The sequence below is a fragment of the Pan troglodytes genome, chromosome 7 (assembly GCF_028858775.2).
Source record: "Pan troglodytes isolate AG18354 chromosome 7, NHGRI_mPanTro3-v2.0_pri, whole genome shotgun sequence".
Classification (NCBI taxonomy): Eukaryota; Metazoa; Chordata; class Mammalia; order Primates; family Hominidae; genus Pan; species Pan troglodytes.
This window is the reverse complement of record NC_072405.2, coordinates 75,215,458-75,237,641: the sequence shown is the minus strand read 5'-3', so window position 1 is coordinate 75,237,641 and position 22,184 is coordinate 75,215,458. Positions and strand designations below refer to the sequence as shown.

General features: G+C 36.0%; 1 protein-coding gene across 4 annotated transcripts in view; it reads left to right on the top strand.

Moving 5' to 3' along the window:
• MYBL1 (MYB proto-oncogene like 1) overlaps positions 1 to 21,960 on the top strand; it is a 51,055-nt gene extending 29,095 nt beyond the window's left edge. The window contains exons 9-16 of one of the 4 annotated variants that reach the window (XM_001158417.6): positions 3,709 to 3,942; positions 7,700 to 8,068; positions 10,607 to 10,749; positions 11,517 to 11,631; positions 17,145 to 17,261; positions 17,349 to 17,453; positions 17,891 to 18,070; positions 19,311 to 21,960. In XM_001158417.6, coding sequence (XP_001158417.2) covers positions 3,709 to 3,942; positions 7,700 to 8,068; positions 10,607 to 10,749; positions 11,517 to 11,631; positions 17,145 to 17,261; positions 17,349 to 17,453; positions 17,891 to 18,070; positions 19,311 to 19,439 — 1,392 coding nt within the window. In that variant the 3' untranslated portion in view covers positions 19,440 to 21,960. The remainder of the gene's footprint in view (positions 1 to 3,708; positions 3,943 to 7,699; positions 8,069 to 10,606; positions 10,750 to 11,516; positions 11,632 to 17,144; positions 17,262 to 17,348; positions 17,454 to 17,890; positions 18,071 to 19,310) is intronic. The other 3 variants (XM_016959539.4, XM_016959540.4, XM_003311741.5) reach the window with 3 other exon arrangements.
• The last annotated feature ends 224 nt before the right edge of the window (positions 21,961 to 22,184 follow it).

Here is a 22,184-nt window from a genome sequence, read left to right as displayed (position 1 = left end):
TCCTTACATCCCTGGGATAAATTCCATTTGATCTTGGTGAATGTCTTTTTGCATCTATGTTCATCAGGGATATTGGCTTACAGTTTTCTTTATTTGGTTTTGGTATCAGGGTAATGTTGACCTTGTAGAATGAGTTTGGAAAAATTCCTTACTCTTCAGTTTTCTGAGAGAATTGGAAAAGAATTGATAGTTCTTCTTTATATGTTTGGTAGAATTCTGCAGTGAAGCCATTGGGTCCTGGGCTTTACTTTTATAGGAGATGTTTTATTGCAGATTCAGTCTTGCTACTTGTAATTGGTCTGTTCAGGTTTTCTGTTTCTTCTTGGTTCAATCTTGATAGATTATATCTATCCAGAAGTTTATCCATTTCTGGTAAGTTTTCTAATTGGATACACAGTTATTCATGATAACCTCTAATGATCCTTTGTATTCCTGTGGTATTAGTTGTAATGTCTCCTTTTTTGTTTCTGATTTTATTTATTTGGGTCTTTTTTTTTTCTTGGTTAGTCTGGCCAGCAGTTTGTCAATTTTGTTTATTTCTTTAAAAAGCCAACTTCTCATTTCATTGATTATTTGTATTTGTCTCAGTTTTGTTTATTTCTGCTTTGATTTTTATTATTTATTTTCCTCTGCTAGCTTTGGGTTTGGTTTGTTCTTATTTTTCTAGCTACATTGTTTATTTGAAATGTTTCTACTTTTTTGGTGTAGGTATTTATTTCTATAAACTTCCCTTTTGATACTGCTTTTGCTGTATCCCATAGGTGTTGGTATGTTTGTTTCTACTTTTCATTTGTTTCCAGAAATGTTTTGGTTTCCTTCTTAATTTCTTCATTGACCTATTGGTTGTTCAGGAGCATGTTGTTTAATTTCCGTTTATGATTTCAAAAGTTCCTTTTGTTATTGATTTCTAGTTTTATTTCATTGTGGTCAAAAAAGGTATTTGATATGTCTTTAATTCTGTTAAATTTGTTCAGACTTATTTTGTGGCCTAATACGTGGTCTGTCCTGGAGAATGTGCTGATGAAAAGAATGTATATTCTGCAGATATTGGATGAAATATTCTGTAGATGTCTGTTAGGCTCATTCAGTATAAATGTGCAATTTAAAGCCAATGTTTGTTTCTTTGTTGATTTTTCTGTCTAGATGATCTTTCATTGCTGAGAATGGGGTGTTGAAGTCTCCAACTATTTTTTATTGGAATCTATTACTCCTTTTAGATCAAATAGTATTTGCTTGATGTAGCTGGGTGCTCTGATATTGGTGCATATATATTTACAATTATATTCTTTTGCTGAATTGATCCCTTTATCATTATATATTGACCTTTTTTGTCTTTTTTTATAGTTTTTTTTTTTTTTTGAGGCAGGGTTTCACTCCATCCCCCCAGGCTGAAATACAGTGCTGTGATCTTGGCTCACTGTAACCTCGACCTTCCAGGCTAAGGTGATGCTTTCACCTCAGCCTCCCAAGTAGCGGGGACCACAGGCATGTGCTGCCATGTCCAGCTAATTTTTTTTTTTTTTTTTTGTAGAGATGGAGTTTTGCCATGTTGCCGAGGCTGGTTTCAAACTCCTGAGCCCACCTTGGCCTCCCAAAGTGCTGTGGTTGCAGGCATGTGCTACCATGCCCAGCTTCTTTTTATAGTTTTTAATTTAAATTATGCTTTATCTGATATGAGTATAGCTATTCCTGCTTGCTTTTAGTTTCTGTTTCCATAGAATATCTTTTTCCATCCTTTTACATTCAGTCCGTATGTGTCTTTACAGGTGACATGAGTTTTTGTAGGCAGCATATAGTTGGGTCATGTGTTTTTAATCCATTCAGCTAGTCTATGTCTTTTAAGTGTGGAGTTTAATCTGTTTACATTCAGGGTTATTACTGATATGTGAAGACTTACTCTTTTCATTTTGTTAATTATTTTCTGGTTTTGTGTATTCTTTGTTCCTTTCTTCCTCTCTTAATGTTTATTATTGCAGTTTGGTGGTTTTCTATAGTACAGTGGTTTGATTATTTTATCTTTCTCCTTTGTGTACCTGCTCTACTAGTGAATTTTATACTTTTACATATTTTCATAATAGTGTCTGTTATCTTTTTGCTTTCAGATATAGGACTTTTTTGAGCACTTCTTGTAAGGCTGATCTAGTGGTGATGAATTCCCACCATTTAAAAAGAAAAAGTCTGGGAAAGACTTTATTTCTCCCTCATTTCTGAAGGATAGCTTTGCTGGGTATTCTTGGCAGGCATTTTTCTTTTTTCAGTGCTTCTCAAATATATCATTTCATTCTCTTCTGGCCTGGAAGATTTTTTCAGATAAATCTGCTGTTATCTAATAAGGATTTCCATATATGGGATGTAATACTTTTACTTTGCAGTTTTTATTTTTAATTTTCTTTTGGTAAGGGTCTCACTCTGTCAGCCAGGCTGGAGTGTGGTGGTGTGATCACAGTTTGCTGCAGCCTTGACTTCCTGGGTTCAAGTGATGCCCTCACCTCAGCCTCTCGAGTTCTGGGACTACAGGCGCGTGGTACCATGCCCAGCTAATTTTTGTATTTTTTGTAGAGATGGGGTTTCGTTATGTTGGCCAAACTGTTCTCAAACTCCTGGGCTCAAGCAATCTGCCTGCCTTGACTTCCCAAAGTGCTGGGACTATGTGCATGAGCCACCGTACCTGTTCTCTCTTGCTATTTTTAGAATTCTGTCTTTGAATTTTGACAATTTGTAAGTCACAAAGTTTATGGTAACATACAGGAGAGGTGCTTGATTTAGATTGTTGTCATCAGGGAAGGGTTCCTAGAAGAAGTCCTAATTGAACTCAGCCTTGAAGGACAATGATTATATATTAGCAAGATAAATGAATTAGGACATTATTATAAATGAAGCAGATAAAAGTGTATAATCAGATGAAGTACTTTCCAGTATTTGAACTGTGTCTTAAGAATAGCTTCCCTTTGGGAGGCTGAGGTGGGCGGATCACCTGAGGTCAGGAGTTTGAGACCAGCCTGGCCAACATGGTGAAACCCTGTCTCTACTAAAAATACAAAAAATTAACCGGGTGTGGTGATGGGTACCTGTAAGCCCAGCTACCCGGGAGGCTGAGGCAGGAGAATTGCTTGAACCCAGGAGGTGGAGGTTGCAGTGAGCCGAGATAGCACCGCTGTACCCCAGCCTGGGCAACTGAGTGAAAACTCCAATCTCAGAAAAAAAAAAAAAAAAAAAGAAGAGCTTCCCTGGGCAGTAGGTTACAGAGCATTTTATTAATAGATAGAGGGAGCAGCAATATGTGCAAAGGCACTCCAGGTCAAAAGAGTATATAATTCACTGGGGAATTGCAAGTGCTATAGTTGGATATTCCTGATAACTACCAGGAATAAATAGATACACATGATAAGGTTTAAATATATAGCTCTTGAGTAGAAGTGTTGAGAAATGAAGTTTGGAAGGAAGGGAGTAGCCAGATTCTAAGAGTTTGGACTTTATGTTGTATGTAAATGCTTGTTTTATCTCATCATGATTGTATAGATTAAAAATTTTAATTAGAAAAAAGAAACATAGTCAAAGCATGAAGTTTAATGAAAAAAGTATACCAATTTTGAGGAAAGACAAAATATTTGCTACTATATTTTTAGCCTAATTGAAATGTGTTGAAATCTGAATTTATGCCTACATTGAGAATGACAAATAATATTCAAATTTCTTTTGTACCTTTAGCAGCCTGGAAGTTTTTCTAGCTGGTCTGGTAGTTTCCTCATGGATGATAACATGTCTAATACTCTAAATAGCCTTGACGAGCACACTAGTGAGTTTTACAGTATGGATGAAAATCAGCCTGTGTCTGCTCAGCAGAATTCACCCACAAAGTTCCTGGCCGTGGAGGCAAACGCTGTGTTATCCTCTTTGCAGACCATCCCAGAATTTGCAGAGACTCTAGAACTTATTGAATCTGTAAGTAAAAAATTGTAAGATTATCAAAAGTTCAATTTTAGTTATATGATTTCATGCTCAGAAACTCAGTTTTGGACATTGACCAGTTTTATGTTTTGTATGCCATGCTTAATTTTGTTCTGATATTTTGCAGTGGCTTCTAGGGGAAAAAAGTTTAAATTTTTCTCAAGTTTGTGCCTTGTGAGGAATTTTTAAAAATTAAAAACTTAATTCATTTTTTATTATATAAGTTATACAAGTGCATTAGAGAAAGCTGGAAACTAGGGAAAACTATAAAATAGAAAATTAAAGTCCTTCATAAACCCAGAGTTAATAATTTGATATATTCCTTTCAGTCTGTGTTCTATACTCAGAAAACATTATATTTTTAAACCCAAAAATACACTTCTGTATTATATTTGTGGATTTTTTTTGTTTTCCACCCTGTCATGAGCATGTTTCTGTTTCCTTTTTTAAACTTGATTTTTTTTTTTTTTAAGATGGAATCTCACTCTGTCGCCCAGGCTGGAGTGCAGTGGTGCAATCTCAGTTCACTGCAACCTGTGCCTCCTGGGTTCAAGCGATTCTCCTGCCTCAGCCTTCTGAGTAGCTGGGATTACAGGTGCCTGCCACCACACCCAGCTAATTTTTATATTTTTAGTGGAGATGGGGTTTCATCATGTTGGCCAGGCTGGTCTTGAACTCCTGACCTCAAGTGATCCTCCCACCTCAGCCTCCCAAAGTGCTGGGATTACAGGCATGAGCCACTGTGCCTGGCCTAAATTTGAATTTTAGGGGCTTTGTAGTATTCCATCAAATGCATATAAGAAAATATATTTACCCAACTATTATTATTGGACATTTAGGTAGTGTCTACTTTTTCATTTTTTAAAAAAAATTTAAAAAAAATTTTTTTTATTATTATTATACTTTAAGTTTTAGGGTATGTGTGCACAATATGCAGGTTAGTTACATATGTATACGTGTGCCATGCTGGTGTGCTGCACCCATTAACTCGTCATTTAGCATTAGGTATATCTCCTAATGCTATCCCTCCCCACTCCCCCCACCCCACAACAGTCCCCAGAGTGTGATGTTCCCCTTCCTGTGTCCATATGTTCTCATTGTTCAATTCCCATCTATGAGTGAGAACATGTGGTGTTTGGTTTTCTGTCCTTGCGATAGTTTACTGAGAATGATGATTTCCAATTTCATCCATGTCCCTACAAAGGACATGAACTCATCCTTTTTTATGGCTGCATAGTATTCCATGGTATATATGTGCCACATTTTCTTAATCCAGTCTATCATTGTTGGACATTTGGGTTGGTTCCAAGTCTTTGCTATTGTGAATAGTGCCTCAATAAACATACGTGTGCATGTGTCTTTATAGCAGCATGATTTATAGTCCTTTGGGTATATAGCCAGTAATGGGATGGCTGGGTCAAATGGTATTTCTGGTTCTAGATCCCTGAGGAATCGCCACACTGACTTCCGCAATAGTTGAACTAGTTTACAGTCCCACCAACAGTGTAAAAGTGTTCCTATTTCTCCACATCCTCTCCAGCACCTGTTGTTTCCTGACTTTTTAATGATTGCCATTTTAACTGGTGTGAGATGGTATTTCATTGTGGTTTTGATTTGCATTTCTCTGATGGCCAGTGATGATGAGCATTTTTTCAAGTGTCTTTTGGCTGCATAAATGTCTTCTTTTGAGAAGTGTCTGTTCATATCCTTTGCCCACTTTTTGATAGGGTTGTTTGTTTTTTTCTTGTAAATTTGTTTGAGTTCATTGTAGATTCTGGATATTAGCCCTTTGTCAGATGAGTGGGTTGCGAAAATTTTCTCCCATTTTGTAGGTTGCCTGTTCACTCTGATGGTGGTTTCTTTTGCTGTGCAGAAGCTCTTTAGTTTAATTAGATCCCATTTGTCAATTTTGGCTTTTGTTGCCATTGCTTTTGGTGTTTTAAACATGAAGTCCTTGTCCATGCCTATGTCCTGAATGGTAATGCCTAGGTTTTCTTCTAGGGTTTTTATGGTTTTAGGTCTAATGTTTAAGTCTTTAATCCATCTTGAATTAATTTTTGTATAAGGTGTAAGGAAGGGATCCAGTTTCAGCTTTCTACATATGGCTAGCCAGTTTTCCCAGCACCATTTATTAAATAGGGAATCCTTTCCCCATTGCTTGTTTTTCTCAGGTTTGTCAAAGATCAGATAGTTGTAGATAACGCAGCATTATTTCTGAGGGCTCTGTTCTGTTCCATTGATCTATATCTCTGTTTTGGTACCAGTACCATGCTGTTTTGGTTACTGTAGCCTTGTAGTATAGTTTGAAGTCAGGTAGCGTGATGCCTCCAGCTTTGTTCTTTTGGCTTAGGATTGACTTGGTGATGTGGGCTCTTTTTTGGTTCCATATGAACTTTAAAATAGTTTTTTCCAATTCTGTGAAGAAAGTCATTGGTAGCTTGATGGGGATGGCACTGAATCTATAAATTACCTTGGGCAGTATGGCCATTTTCACGATATTGATTCTTCCTACCCATGAGCATGGAATGTTCTTCCATTTGTTTGTATCCTCTTTTATTTCATTGAGCAGTGGTTTGTAGTTCTCCTTGAAGAGGTCCTTCACGTCTCTTGTAAGCTGGATTCCTAAGTATTTTATTCTCTTTGAAGCAATTTTGAATGGGAGTTCACTCATGATTTGGCTCTCTGTTTGTCTGTTATTGGTGTATAAGAATGCTTGTGGTTTTTGTACATTGATTTTGTATCCTGAGACTTTGCTGAAGTTGCTTATCAGCTTAAGGAGATTTTGGGCTGAGACAATGGGGTTTTCTAGATATACAATCATGTCATCTGCAAACAGGGACAATTTGACTTCCTCTTTTCCTAATTGAATACCCTTTATTTCCTTCTCCTGCCTGATTGCCCTGGCCAGAACTTCCAACACTATGTTGAATAGGAGTGGTGAGAGAGGGCATCTCTGTGTTGTGCCAGTTTTCAAAGGGAATGCTTCCAGTTTTTGCCCATTCAGTATGATATTGGCTGTGGTTTGTCATAGTTAGCTCTTATTATTTTGAGATACGTCCCATCAATACCTAATTTATTGAGAGTTTTTAGCATGAAGGGTTGTTGAATTTTGTCAAAGGCCTTTTCTGCATCTATTGAGATAATCATGTGGTTTTTGTCTTTGGTTTTGTTTATATGCTGGATTACATTTATTGATTTGCGTATATTGAACCAGCCTTGCATCCCAGGGATGAAGCCCGCTTGATCATGGTGGATAAGCTTAGTGTCTACTTTTTCAGTACTACAAATAACATATAAAGCTTTGTGCAAAATCATGATTATGTCTTTAGGTTAAATTGAATTTCTGGATCAAAGTGTATCACCATTTTTAACACGTTCCATACTCATTACCAAATGATTATGCAGAATTTGATGGTGTCTTCCTGATGTGCAGTAGAGTGTGAAGTTTTATGACAAAATATACTTTTTGATAATAACTTAATTTTTGATAATAACTTATCATTTGTTCTTAAAGTACTTTGACAGTAAGCTTCAACTACTGAATTAGATGAACTATTATGTATTTTGGAATCATAGGAAAGCCATAATCTGTTCCTCTTAAATGGTCTTGCTTAAAAAAAATGTCCAAGGAAAGCATTTTTACTGATAAAATGAGTTGTTAATTAACTCTGTGGAAATCATCATCCTGTGTTCAAGAGCAGATTTAACTAGGTTACAGCATTAACTTTATTAACAGTTTAATTTATTGCAGGATCCTGTAGCATGGAGTGACGTTACCAGTTTTGATATTTCTGATGCTGCTGCTTCTCCTATCAAATCCACCCCAGTTAAATTAATGAGAATTCAGCACAATGAAGGAGCCATGGAATGCCAATTTAACGTCAGTCTTGTACTTGAAGGGAAAAAAAACACTTGTAATGGTGGCAACAGTGAAGCTGTTCCTTTAACATCCCCAAATATAGCCAAGTTTAGCACTCCACCAGCCATCCTCAGAAAGAAGAGAAAAATGCGAGTGGGTCATTCCCCAGGCAGCGAACTTAGGGATGGCTCATTGAACGATGGTGGTAATATGGCGCTAAAACATACACCACTGAAAACACTACCATTTTCTCCTTCACAGGTAGTGGTGTTCATTTTGTTTATGTTTCTAAATGTCAATGAGTTACATTAAATTAGATCTTTAACATCCTTACTAGCCGTTGGTAGCTTTGATAACATATAAAAATAATGTGTTTAAATGTATCCTTGAGAATACTGAACTCTGAGAGAATAGAAATTATCTCACAAAATGTAGTAGCTGCAAATATTTATTTATTTATTTATTTATTTATTTATTTATATTTTGGAGACAGGGTCTCACTTTGTTGCCCAGGTTGGAGTGCAGTGGCACAAACATGGCTCACCGCAACCTCAACCACCCAGGCTCAAGTGATCTTCCCGCCTCAGCCCCCCAAGTAGCCTGGACTATAGATGCGTGCCACCACACCTAGCTAATTTTTGTATTTTTTGTAGAGATGGGGTTTTACCATGTTGCCCAAGCTGGTCTTGAACTCCTGAGCTCAAGTAATCCACCTGTCTTGGCTCCCAAAGTGTTGGGATTACAGGCGTGAGCCACTGCTCCCGGTTCTGCATGATATTATACTACAGTTTTTAGAGGGACATTTTCTTTATCTTGTAGTCCCATATCTTTATAGAACTCATCAGAAAACAAGCCCAGAAAGGTAACATTGATTTGCCGAAAGTTATCTAATGCAAGGCTGAGACTAAGATCCGGTTTCCTGACTGACTACTGTTCGATAGATATACCTGATAAAGTTTAAAGTGGCCTTACCTATTTAGAGTAATTTATTTAGTTTGCCCACTGAGTTTTTCCTTTTAATGTTCTTTGGAAGAAACTTAGATAATTGCTTACTGTAAGAATTTAATGTGTCAAGAGATTTTCCTAAGGATGTCTAGAACTACCTACTTACTTTCTCCTCTCGTAATATCCCTGGACAGTAGATGTTTATGTTAGGACAGTTTCCTATTGAATACTTGCTATGCTCCAGGCTGTTTGCCAAACACTTTTTTTTTTTTTTTGAGATGGAGTTTTGCTCTTGTTGCCCAGGCTGGGGTGCAATGGCACCATCTCGGCTCACCGCAACCTCCGCCTCCTGGGTTCAAGTGATTCTCCTGGCTCAGCCTCCCGAGTAGCTGGGATTACAGGCATGCGCCACCACGCCCGGCTAATTTTGTATTTTTAGTAAAGACAGAGTTTCTCCATGTTGGTCAGGCTGGTCTTGAACTCCCAACCTTAGGTGATCTGCCCGCCTCAGCCTCCCAAAGTGCTGGGATTACAGGCGTGAGCCACTGCTCCCAACCTCCAAACACTTTTCTTATAGCATCTCAGTTAATGCTCTTTCAAAAGGAGTTAGGTGGAATAAAATTCTGAAGTTGAGCCACTTGTCAAAGGCAACAGTTAGTAAGAGATGGAGCTGATGTTTTCTGAAAGTGTTTGGCAGAGGCTACAAAGTTTAAGGAGGAAGAAGGGAGTTTAATGGTCAAACAAACATGGAGAATGCTGGGATATTATTGGAGGTATATTTTGAGGCTGGGGAGATAAGTAGGATCTGGCAGAACACAGATCTCTAAAAATTGTGCACCCATGCTTCAGGGGATGCCATTTCTGTAGACTACAATGTGAATAGTCTGTTCACTCCCAGCCCTGCTCTCAGAGTTAAAAAGCACTGGAGAAAGTGAAGTAGGCTTGGGCATACTAGCAGTTTTCTATTCTGGAGTTTTGCATGCTAGCAATTTTTGTTGAAGTGTGAATTCTAAGGTAGAAGTGGCTGAAAGATGCTTATTTCCCATGGAAAACTGCTTGGATTTTATCATGTAAAAGAGGGTTTGATTACTAATCTTAGGGTAAAATAAATTCAAGTATTCAGAGCCAGAAGTGACAGAGCTAGACTTCATTCTAGTTATAAGTAGCTTTGAAGCCATTTCTGTGGCTTCATATCACTGTTTCTAATCTTTTGACTACAAAAATAAATTAGTATTTCACAATTGTATTGTGAATACAATTAGTATTTCACAATTGTAAATTATATAATTTAGAAAATGGACTCTGTTATGCCAGTTTTGACTGCTTAGAGGTTCTGTTCTGTGTTCTAGATAGGCAAATTTGCCAGACAGCTGTATTTCTTATCAGCAAAGCATTATTATTATATTCTAAATTAAAATGCTCTCATAGAAAAAGCCACTTAAGGTCATTTATTAATAAGAGCTAAAAAACTTGTTTTTTCAGTTACACACTGTTGTACAAAACTGTTAAATTTAACACAGCAGCTGTTTATGGTTTCTATAGATCTCTATTTGATAATATACTGTTTTTTAAATTTTTAGTATTTTTTTTGTAACTTTTGAATATTTGTTAAATGTTTCTTGAATTCCTATATGTGCTAAACACTGTTCTAAGAGCTGGGGAGACAAAAATGAACAAACCAGACAAAAATTCCTACCCTCATGGAGCATAATTTCCATGGAGTATAAGTGTAATATTATTCATAAGCTTTTTTTAAGAGGTATGAAGAAATAATTTGAAAATCTTATCAGTTTAATATTTGTGTAGGGATTTTGATGTTCTAGAAGTCGTCTTTAAACTCTCTTACCTTTCTAGTTTTTCAACACATGTCCTGGTAATGAACAACTTAATATAGAAAATCCTTCATTTACATCAACCCCTATTTGTGGGCAGAAAGCTCTCATTACAACTCCTCTTCATAAGGAAACAACTCCCAAAGATCAAAAGGAAAATGTAGGGTAAGTAGGTATTAAATAATTGTGTTAGAGAAAATGGGGAGCACAGTGTCAAAGTAGATTAGCTTTTTGTGCATATAAATAGCATGTATCATAATTCCTATTCCTACAGGACTTAGAATTTGTTTTGTTTTGTTTTGTTTTGTTTGTTTGAGATGGAATTTCGCTCTCGTTGCCCAGGCTGGAGTGCAATGGTGAGATCTCGGCTCACTGCAACCTCCGCCTCCCGGGTTCAAGTGATTCTCCTGCCTCAGCCACCCGAGTAGCTGGGATTACAGGCATGTGCCACCATGCCTGGTTAATATTGTGTATGTAGTAGAGATGGGGTTTCACTATGTTGGCCAGGCTGGTCTTGGACTTCTGACCTCAGGTGATCTGCCCATCTCAGCCTCCCAAAGTGCTGGGATTATAGGTGTGAGCCACTGTGGCTGGCCAGAATTTTTTTTTTTAATCATAACCTTATGTTTTCTCCTTAGGACAGTGAAAACCAACTGAAATATAGTGTCAAACTTTGATTTCAATCATTTCTAGTACTTTTTCAAACATTTCTAGTACTTTTTTCTATATTAATTCTTTTTTTCTATTTTAAGATGATTGATTGAAATCAGAATTACCATAGGTGGGCATACTTTAAAATAGTCTTAGAATGTTTAAATGAAGCATATATATATGTGTAAGAAAATTTAGCGTGTGCTTAAATTGCTTTGCTTTCATTAACTTGTATGAAATCAGATCGTGACTATAACATAAATATCTAAATGACTGGATAGGTTTAGAACACCTACTATTAGAAGATCTATACTGGGTACCACACCAAGAACTCCTACTCCTTTTAAGAATGCGCTTGCTGCTCAGGAGAAAAAATATGGACCTCTTAAAATTGTGGTATGTATATTCATTTTATTTTTAATAATTTTCCTAATTTTAATAAAACACAAATTATGATTTTTATCACTTTGATTTTTAACATTTAAAAAAAGATATTTACTGAAACAGATACAAAGCTTTATCTTTTGATTTTCAAGGTTTTTTTTTTTTTTTTTTTGAGACGGAGTCTTACTTTGTCACCCAGGCTAGAGTGAAGTGGCGTGATCTCAGCTCACTGTAACCTCCACCCCTGGGTTCAAGTGATCCTCATGCCTCAGCCTCCTGAGTAGCTGGTATTACAGGTGCCCGCCACCACACCCAGCTAATTTTTGTATTTTTAGTAGAGATGGGGTTTCACCACATTGGCCAGCCTGGTCTTGAACTCCTGACCTCAGGTGATCCACCCCCCCCCCCCCCACCTCGGCCTCCCAAAGTGCTAGGATTACAAGCGTGAGCCACCACACCTGGCCTAATTTTCAAGTTTGAATTTGTGTTCACCTTTTTCTTTAACTTGTAAATAAACCCTTGCTTGGCTTGTTTTGAATTCTTAACTTTATAGCATCTAGAGAAAACATCAGGTGTCAGTGGAACTCTTTTCCTTTTTCCTTTTTTTTTTTTTTGAGATGCAGTCTTGCTCTGTCACCAGGATGGAGTGCAGTGGCTCATTCTTGGCTCACTGCAACCTCCGCCTCCTGGGTTCAGGTGATTCTCCCCCAGCCTCCCGAGTAGCTTGGACTACAGGTTTGCGCCACCACGCCCAGCTAATTTTTGTATTTTTAGTAGAAATGGGGTTTCACCATGTTGGCCAGGATGGTCTCGATCTCCTGACCTCGTGATCCACCCACCTTCGGCCTCCCAAAGTGCTGGGTTTACAGGAGTGAGCCACTGCGCCCTGTCGGAACACTTTTCTTAATACTGAAATATACATTTTAGTAGTTTCAGTCATGGTTACATGTATTAGAATAAAATAATTTTAATATTTTGATATACTGAAGCACTTTCATGATAATATTTAGGAAACTAATCAGGGTGCCTCTTTAGGAAACTAATTAGGAAAAGGCTCAGTTTCCTTTTCTATGCAAAGGAGATCATAAAACACACCCCAAATTGTTATTGTGAAGCTGAAAGAGATGATGTAATTAAAGGGGCTTGTCTGAGTTTCAAGTAGTGTGTGCTTGGTTGCTGCTATTATTCTAATAATAGTATTTGTGGTAGTAGTTCACGAATGAAAAGGACTGGGAAGTGTTCTAGTTACTGTGCTTTCATATATCTTACCGCCTTTGAAATACCTTGGAACAGTGATGGGCATTTTAGGCAGATACAGATTTCTGACAAGTTCTTTAGAAATACGATTTTTAAAATATTGGTCACTTCCAGGGTTTTTTAGTTATGTTCTTCTATTTTTAGTCACTTTTTGGTTAGATTCATTAACAAATTCTAGTTTACTTGATTTAATTAATGTTCTGCCCAAAAGCATGTTACACACGCACATCTTCTAGTCTTTTCTTTTTCAAAATACTGTGTTAAAGGGTATGTAGTAGGGTTGATCAAGTCTTTTTGTCATTTAGCTCCATGTACTGCTGTGAACAATCATATTTCCTTTAGAGCTTCCTAGAGTTTTTATTTATGCATATACATAAATAAAACAAGAGTATGACCACACTTTATTATTTTATAACACTCTTTTTTAATTTAACCAAGTAAACGTATATATTTATCCCATAATTTTTAATGTTTGCATAATATTCCATTGTATGGAATTACCTGATTGATTTAGGCTGTTTCAGTGTTTTGCTGTTTATTTTAAAAATTCATCATTAATTCAGCAAATATTGATTGAGTGCCTAATAGGTTCCAGGCACTGTACTAGGCTTTAGGGATGGAAAGAATGTTGAAAAAGTCAAGTATGGTTCCTGCCTTCATAGGGGCATGTGGACTAATTGGGGATTAGACAAGTAAACAATGATTTGAAAGCATTTAAAAATTCTGCAGTGAGTCAGGGTCATTTGGTCAACATATAAGTGGAATAAAAATTATAATTTGATAGCTGGGTATGGTAGTATGCTCTTGTAGTAGTCCCTGGAGGTTTGTTTGAGCCTGGGAAGTGGAGGCTACAGTGAGTGGTGATGAAGCCACTGCACTCCAGCCTAAAGGACAGAGTGCAGCTCTGTTTGAAAAAAAAAAAAAAAGACAAAAACAAAAGTATCATTTGTAATAGGTTTCAAATACCTAAAGTCCTTGTCCGTTTGTTTACTAGCCTTCTGACATTTTAAATTTAATACCAGCAGCACTCACAGCTCTTTGGATAGAATTTGACCATTGCCAAAATAGATTACTTGCATCAGCAATTTAAGATAAAAGGAAGGCAATGATTTATAAATTAAAATTCCTAGAATATCTATAGGCTCATACATCTCTTTGCGGTAAGCTGACTTTTCATTTCTCCTGCTCCTCCTCCAGTTATTTACTGAGCATCTACTATATGCTAACCACTTAGCTTTCTTTTGTATCTTACTATGAGTCAAATGCACTTCTTGGAGATTGGCTTTGGAATTTTAATCAGGTATATCTTAAATATCTTTTGCCCTTTTAATAAACCGATTCTTTTAATATTTACTATAAATTACTCAAAAGGCTAAAAACTGTAGAAATATTAAGTTTGGTAGTATCAAACCTGAAAAGTATTAAATGCAGGAGTTCTTTGCTTTTGACACATTAGAACAATTAAGAGAATAATTCTTGCTAGTGAATGAATTAATCTGTCTTAGCCCTATTCTAGGACATTTGTATTCTTAAAGGGAGAAAAACCTCCAGATCTTTTTAAGAATACTAGACTAGATCAAGAAAATGTGGGCTGGATGCAGTGGCTCATGCCTGTAATCTCAGCACTTTGGGAGATCAAGACAGGCAGATCATTTGAGCTCAGGAATTCAAGACCAGCCTGGGCAACATGGTGAAACCCCATCCCTACTGAAAATACAAAAAATGAACTGGGCATGGTGGTGTGCACCTGTGGCTCTAGCTACTTGGGAGACTGAAGTGGGAGGATCGCTTGACCCTGGGAGGTAGAGGTTGCAGTGAGCTGATATTATACCACTGCACTCTAGCCTGGGTGACAGAGTGAGACCCCACCTCAAAAAAAATTAAGGAAAAGAAAAAAAAGAAAATGCGGTACATATACACCATAGAATACTATGCAGCCATAAAAAAGAATGAGGTCATGTCCTTTGCAAGGACATGGATAGAGCTGGAAGCCATTATCCTCAGCAAACCAACACAGAAACAGAAAACCAAATACTGCATGTTCTCATTTATAAATGGGAGCTAAATGATGGGAACATGTGGACGTATAGAGAGGAACAGCACACACTGGGGCCTTTCAGAGAGTGGAAGGTGGGAAGAGAGAGGATCAGGAAAAATAACTAATGGGTACTAGGCTTAATACTTGGGTGATGAAATAATCTTTTTTCTTTTTTTGAGACGGAGTTTCACCCTTGTTGCCCAGGCTAGAGTGTAGTGGCGCGATCTCGGCTCACTGCAACCTCTGCCTTCTAGTTTCAAGCGATTCTCCTGCCTCAGCTTCCCAAGTAGCTGGGATTACAGGTGCCCACCACCACCCTGGCTAATTTTTGTACTTTTAGTAGAGATGGGGTTTCACCATGTTAGCCAGGATGGTCTTGAACTCCTGACCTCGTGATCTGCCCGCCTCGGTCTCCCAAAGTGCTGGGATTACAGGCGTGAGCCACTGCGCCCGGCTGGGTGATGAAATAACCTATACAACAACCCCCCATGTTTACTTATATAACAAACATGCACTTGGACCCCTGAACTTAAAAGTTAATTTGAAAAAAGAATACTTTATGTTCTTGGTGAAATACCATCATTAAAAAGCTCTTTGAGACCGGGAGCAGTGGCTCACACCTGTGATCCCAGCACTTTGGGAGGCTGAGGTGGGCAAATCACCTCCTGAGGTCAGGAGTTTGAGACCAGCTTGGCCAACATGGTGAAACCCCGTCTCTAGTAAAAATACAAAAAATTAGCCAGGTGTTGTGGCAGTTTGTGCTAGCTACTCGGTTGATCCCAGCTACTCGGGAGGCTGAGGCAGGAGAATCGGTTGAACCAGAGGGTGGGGGTTGTGGAGGTTGCAGTGAACTGAGATTATGCTACTACACTCCAGCCTGGGTGACAGAGCAAGATTCCATCTCAATAAATAAATAAGTAAATAATAATAATAATAATAATAATAAGCTCTTTGAGAAGTATACGGAAACACTAACATAATTCCTGTATGTCTCAGTCTAGATGAGAATACTTTTAACATTTGTTTTCGTCTTAAAAGTTTTTGTAAGTGCTGTGAAATCTCATTTATATATGAATACCATTCTCTCTAACTTTGCTGGCTGGGGACATAAGCTGCTGGTGTTTTTTTGTTTTTTGTTTTGTTGTTGTTGGTTTTTTTTTTTTGAGACGGAGTCTGGCTCTGTTGCCCAGGCCGGAGTCCAGTGGCGTGATCTTGGCTCACTGCAACTTCTGCCTCCTGGGTTCAAGCAATTCTCATGCCTCAGCCTCCCGGGGTGCACACCACCACCCCCGGCTAATTTTTGTGTTTTTAGTAGAGATGGGGTTTCACCATGTTGGCCAGGATGGTCATGATCTCTTGACTTCATGATCCACCCGCCTCGGCCTCCCAAAGTGCTGGGATTACAGGCATGAGCCACCATGCCCAGCAGCTGCTGGTTATTAAGTGCTGCCAGTTCTTTTATTTAGTAGAGGTTTTATTACCTTTTCAAGTATATCTTGGTTATGAAAGGTATAAGTTAGATATAATTTTTAAATTTTTTCTGGGTTATAAGTTGTGCTTACCTATTTGACAGAAAGCTAGATGAATAATATTTTGAGACTATTTCATCACTCAGCTGACACTCAAGTGTCTATCTCTCTGTAACCTACCCTCCCACACTACACACACACACACACACACACACACACACACACACTCACTCTCTCTGTCTTCTTGGATACTGTGTCAGCTCTTTGCTTAGGCTAGGTATACAAAGATGAAAATGACCTGACCATTGCTCTCAAGTATCTCACAATCTTGGTGGTAACAAACATGTGAACTAGTAATTACATACTATGTAATAGGTACAATAAAAGTAGAATAAGAGCTAGTGTATTCCCAATATGTTCTATATTTCCTGTTTTTATGTAAAAAAAACTTGAGAAATAACATCTTTCTTTTCTGTTTAATTCTGAAGATCCTGACCTGAAGCAGGAGCTACAGTGGTTTCCCCAAAAGGAAGATTTTTGTTTAGTAGCCTAGAAAGAAGAAATTGCTATTCTTTACTCAGTACTTGCAAATGTATAATATTGTTTTGCTACAACATGGATTAATTTAATTAATGTATCTATAGGGGCTAGGAGAAAATTATGACAATAATGGACAAGTATAAAAGATGGGTTTCCTATATATAGGGAGAAAAAGGAATTGCTATAAATGACTTTTTACAACATTTTAAAAAACAATTTAGTCCCAGCCACTTGCCTTCTTGGAAGAAGATATTCGGGAAGTTTTAAAAGAAGAAACTGGAACAGACCTATTCCTCAAAGAGGAAGATGAACCTGCTTACAAAAGCTGCAAACAAGAGGTAATCTTCTAGTATTATTGTTAATAAAAGTCTTATTGTATCCAAGAGACTTTGCCATAAAGCTTCTACATAAATTACTCATTCTAGAATACCGCTTCTGGGAAGAAAGTCAGAAAATCACTAGTCTTAGATAATTGGGAAAAAGAAGAATCAGGCATTCAACTGTTGACTGAAGACATTTCAGACATGCAGGTTTGTAAAGGATTATTATTATTGTTATTTTAAATGGTTGCTTTAAGTCCTAGAGGTTCTTATTTCTTACTCATTGTGTAGCCAGTTCATTAGAAATTCATGGAGAATTTTTATCTTAGTATCATTTTGCCTAATTCACAGAGAAACTATTCACTGTAGAGAATATTTTATTTACTTTTTTTTATATTTCTTTTGTTATGAGAGGAGTTAGCTGCCTTATATCTGATGTCAAAAAATCGTAGTTCTCGAGATTTTAAATATCAAAGTTTATCTTTGGTTCATTTCCAAAATAATATTACATTACTAGAAATTTCATCAGAGCCAAATGCTTTCTTGGAGGGAAATAAACAGGGCTTCCATTACCACTTACTCAGTAGTCCCTCCATTTGTCTCCATTTTTGAATTAGTTATTTTCCTCTTTCTTTTTTCTCTCTTAGTCAGAAAATAGATTTACTACATCCTTATTAATGATACCATTATTGGAAATACATGACAATAGGTGCAACTTGATTCCTGAAAAACAAGATATAAATTCAACCAACAAAACATATACACTTACTAAAAAGAAACCAAACCCTAACACTTCCAAAGTTGTCAAATTGGAAAAGAATCTTCAGGTATGGATTTATAAATTTCTTTAGTGATTTTTGTTTTTGTTTAGTCAATGATCACTTTGGATTTACCAATCACAAATTATACTTTTTCTTTTAAATTCAAAATTGATTGTAACAGTAACTAAACATTTACCATTATTTTGTCACTCACATTTGGGTTTGAGCGACTCATTCATCAGGGCACATATAAACTAAACAATTGAAGCTGTAACCAAAGACTGGTCTGGTGATTTCCTAAGCACTGTATCTTTTTTAAACTAAAGATATATAAATCTACTTCTGGCACCTCTTCTCCTGTAACAAATATGTATAGCCCTAATTGCTATTCTGAAAAAGGGTAAGTGGTTGGAAGCAGTTTCAGCATGATTTTGTTGGTACCATGATTTCCAGTGAACTTTTTGGCTCAGAAGTTGTAAAACAAAGTCCTTTTTTTTTTTCTGTTGGGATACGACCAGTGTGTAACTGCAAATGAAGGTTGGAAAAATTTTTACTGCATTAAGAGTTTACCCCAGAGAATTTGAGAGTTCATTGAGTAGGAAATTTTCTTCTTTATGCCACAGTGACTGCAGCACTAGTATTCCTGATATTGAAGCATACCTTGAAAACATCTTTGGCAATTACATATGACCACCTTACATCTGTTTTCAGCCACTGCTTTCTAAGAGCCATGTAGCACATTCTCTTAATCCATGTAAAGTGATTTGAGTTCCTGGCGTTTAATTAACATAGAACTTTTGGGTAAAGTTATTATATAGAAGATCATGTCTATAACATAGTAATCTTTAAAATAAGGGAAGGAAAAAAACATAAGCTTGATTTTTTGTTATGAATATATTTCCTAATTTGTAAATAAAGCATTCTTGGCTCATTTTTTGACATTACATCCTCTCTTTAAACCTTTTGCAAAATTTTGAAGCAATAAAGACTAACATTTATTTCCATGTTAAGACTCATTTGATTTGGGGGGGAATTATTGGGGACAAGACTTTTAAACTGCCTCCATAGGCCTGTAAGCAATATAGATAGCTAAAATAATTGACTTTTTAAAAATTTGATCAAAAATATTTCAGTATATATTTTAAAACATTATTATTAAAAAAATACAGTGCCATTGTTAAAACATTTTTATAATTATTGTTTATAAAATATCTAATCAGTTAAAATAACTGACTTTAAGAGTCTAATTGTGATATAGATAGCTATTTTAATAATTTTCACGTCACTATTAATATTTCCTTTCTAGTCAAATTGTGAATGGGAAACAGTGGTTTATGGGAAGACAGAAGACCAACTTATTATGACTGAACAAGCAAGAAGATATCTGAGTACTTACACAGCTACCAGTAGTACTTCAAGAGCTCTCATACTGTAATTGTTATTAAAATTGATGAAATGCCCCACTCCCTTACTGCAATCTCTGCTAAATTAGGTTGCAGTGAAATTTTTCTCAATTAGTTGTTTTTAAAGTTGTAAGATAGCCCTTTTAATACAGCATCTTTTTTCTATTCTATATAGTAGGCAGAAAGCTAGTAAGTCACTTAAGGGGTAGATAGTTTCATAGTTTATTTTTTAAGAGATGAGATTTTTAAAAATTGTTTTTAAAGAACAAGATGGGAAAATAACAGAATGTTCATGGATTTCTAAAAGTAAATTCTCATATATTTTCTTCACAAGATATATGTTGCTACTCTCTTGATGCTGCAGTTTTGTTATAGATAGGTGTATGAGTATATATGATTTCTGAAATTAGTCTATGTATGGAAAGCACACATGATTTTATGAAGTACTTTTGCCCACGTGCTGATTTACTTAGGCTACCATTTACAAAGAAACACATTGAAAAGGAATTTAAAGGAAGGATAGAAAGTTGCACTACTAATTTTTTGTTTTTTTTTTCAGAAGCAGTAAAATTAACTACAGTGTTAAATGTATTTATTTGAGCATAGTACTGAAAACAAAAAGCATTCAAAAAAGAGTTTTTTCTTTATTAGTAAATAGTATTTTCTTAATCTCAGAGGAACTGAGAGTTTTGTTGAATGTATTGTACAGTATGTAGGAGCAGGAGAACTTTGTAAATTGGAAAGAAGTCTGTTTTTATAATTTATTTTTATTTTTAAAGCTTAAATGTAGATATTTATACGTATACAGGGTGCCTAGAAGCCAATGTTGTTTCCTGTTATTACAGCTAACACAGTAAAGAATAATTTTGACTTTAAGTATGAAACAGTAGTAAGTTATAGCTGCAAAGAATACAATATCTATACTGTATGTCACATCTACCTAAATGTTGCACTATGCCCTTTAAATCATGCTGGTTATAAAGTAGTTCTAAAAATGTACTAAATAATAATTTAATATTTTCTTTTTAAATTATATCGGGGGTGGTCATATACATTAATCTGGTGATTTGTATATGTGTTTGAAATTTTTGCATTTTGTTTAAAAAATAATATGGTACCTTGGTCCCTAAAAACAGTCTGCACTTAGAAGTTTATATTTACTCAGTGTTTCAGAAGTGGAGAACATTATCTTTTATTTATAAAAATATTTTGTCCTTTTTTAAATGTTTTGTGTTTCTCTACAGGTTACAACAGTTGCTTCAGTTGCCTGTTTTAGGTGTTTGCACTTATTTTATTTCTTCTTGAAAGAATTTTTATTTGCTTTTGTGGTAGAGATTATATGTAATTTTTTTTCAGTCATATAATGGTGTGCTGTCAACTTAAACACTGACAGGTAAATAGAATTGTACACTGTAGTTTGAATTATTTATAATTGACACACTCTCTCCCTCTCCACTCCTGAAGTATGCTGCTATAGAAAATAGCAGAATCGGCTTGCTGCTACGAGAGAAGGAAAGAGCGACCACCACTTGCACTGTGTGAAAAGATAAAAAACAAATGATGGCAAGTTCTCAAGTTAACTAAATGGAATCAACCATTACCAGGCAAATTCTTACAAATACCAAAATACTACTATGCCTTATAAAACAAAATGAAAGCAGGTTAAGATTTTCTGCTCTGTTTGTATGTTAATAGAAATGGAAATACTAAGTATTTTAATGCTTAGCTCTTGAACAGTAGACCTAAAAGGGTTTTAAGCTATTTAAATCTACTTGCTAGTTTTTGCATATTTTATATATATATATTTATATATATATATAGTGAGAAGTGAAGAAAATGTATGGTACTAAGATTATGCCTTATTGATAAATAGATAAACCAATTTGAATCCTCTTAGCATGTTTAAGTATGTTGATTGCTTTCTAATTAATGAACTTCTCACAGAAATTTCACTTAGTGAAACCAATGATTGTAGCAAACTCATACTGGATCATTTCAGTTACCTTGAACTAATAGCACATAATGGTTTTTTGTTGTTGTTGTTTTTAATGTAGCCCTTACCTGGATATACATAGTCTGCAATCACCAAAGTATAATATCTTGTAAGAGCTATATTTTTTAAAGCATATTTTTTCTTGAGCATTAAATTATCCTAAATGGTAATATATTGTGGATAAGTCTGGGCTTATTGGACATAATACATATTTGGGTTGGTACTGGTTGAATCCTTCAGTTAACTGCTTTGTTGCTTTTTGCAAGATTTTTTATCTTAAACATGTCAGGCATCTTAAGTCACCTTTATACTGTTTTGTTCCTCTGAGTTTCTTTCAGTATGTTATACAAATGCCAGACATAACATGTAGCAGCCATACTTGCATGGAAACTGACTACACATACATAATACTGCATTTTATTGTAAGGTTTTCACATTAATACAGCAATTACCCTGACTAAATTGAGTTTTGTGATACATGGAAAACTTCATTGTAAGAGAATCTTGCATACAATGTTGACATATTAACATCCAAAATAAAGCATCTGTGTACAAGCTGACTTGGCATTGCTCATTCACTTGGTTTTGTGCTTTATAAGGACTGAATGAATCCTTAGAGACTTAACATTCTGTTCTTAGGCCTTTTTTCTCATTTAGAACTCTCTTTACGGTGATTTTTACCAATAAATACAACATTGCGCCTTTATAGAGCCTCATTTAAAACCAGATTTTCAGCTGTCTTTCAGATACTTTCACATGACACTTCCTGTTGGCGCCTTAAACA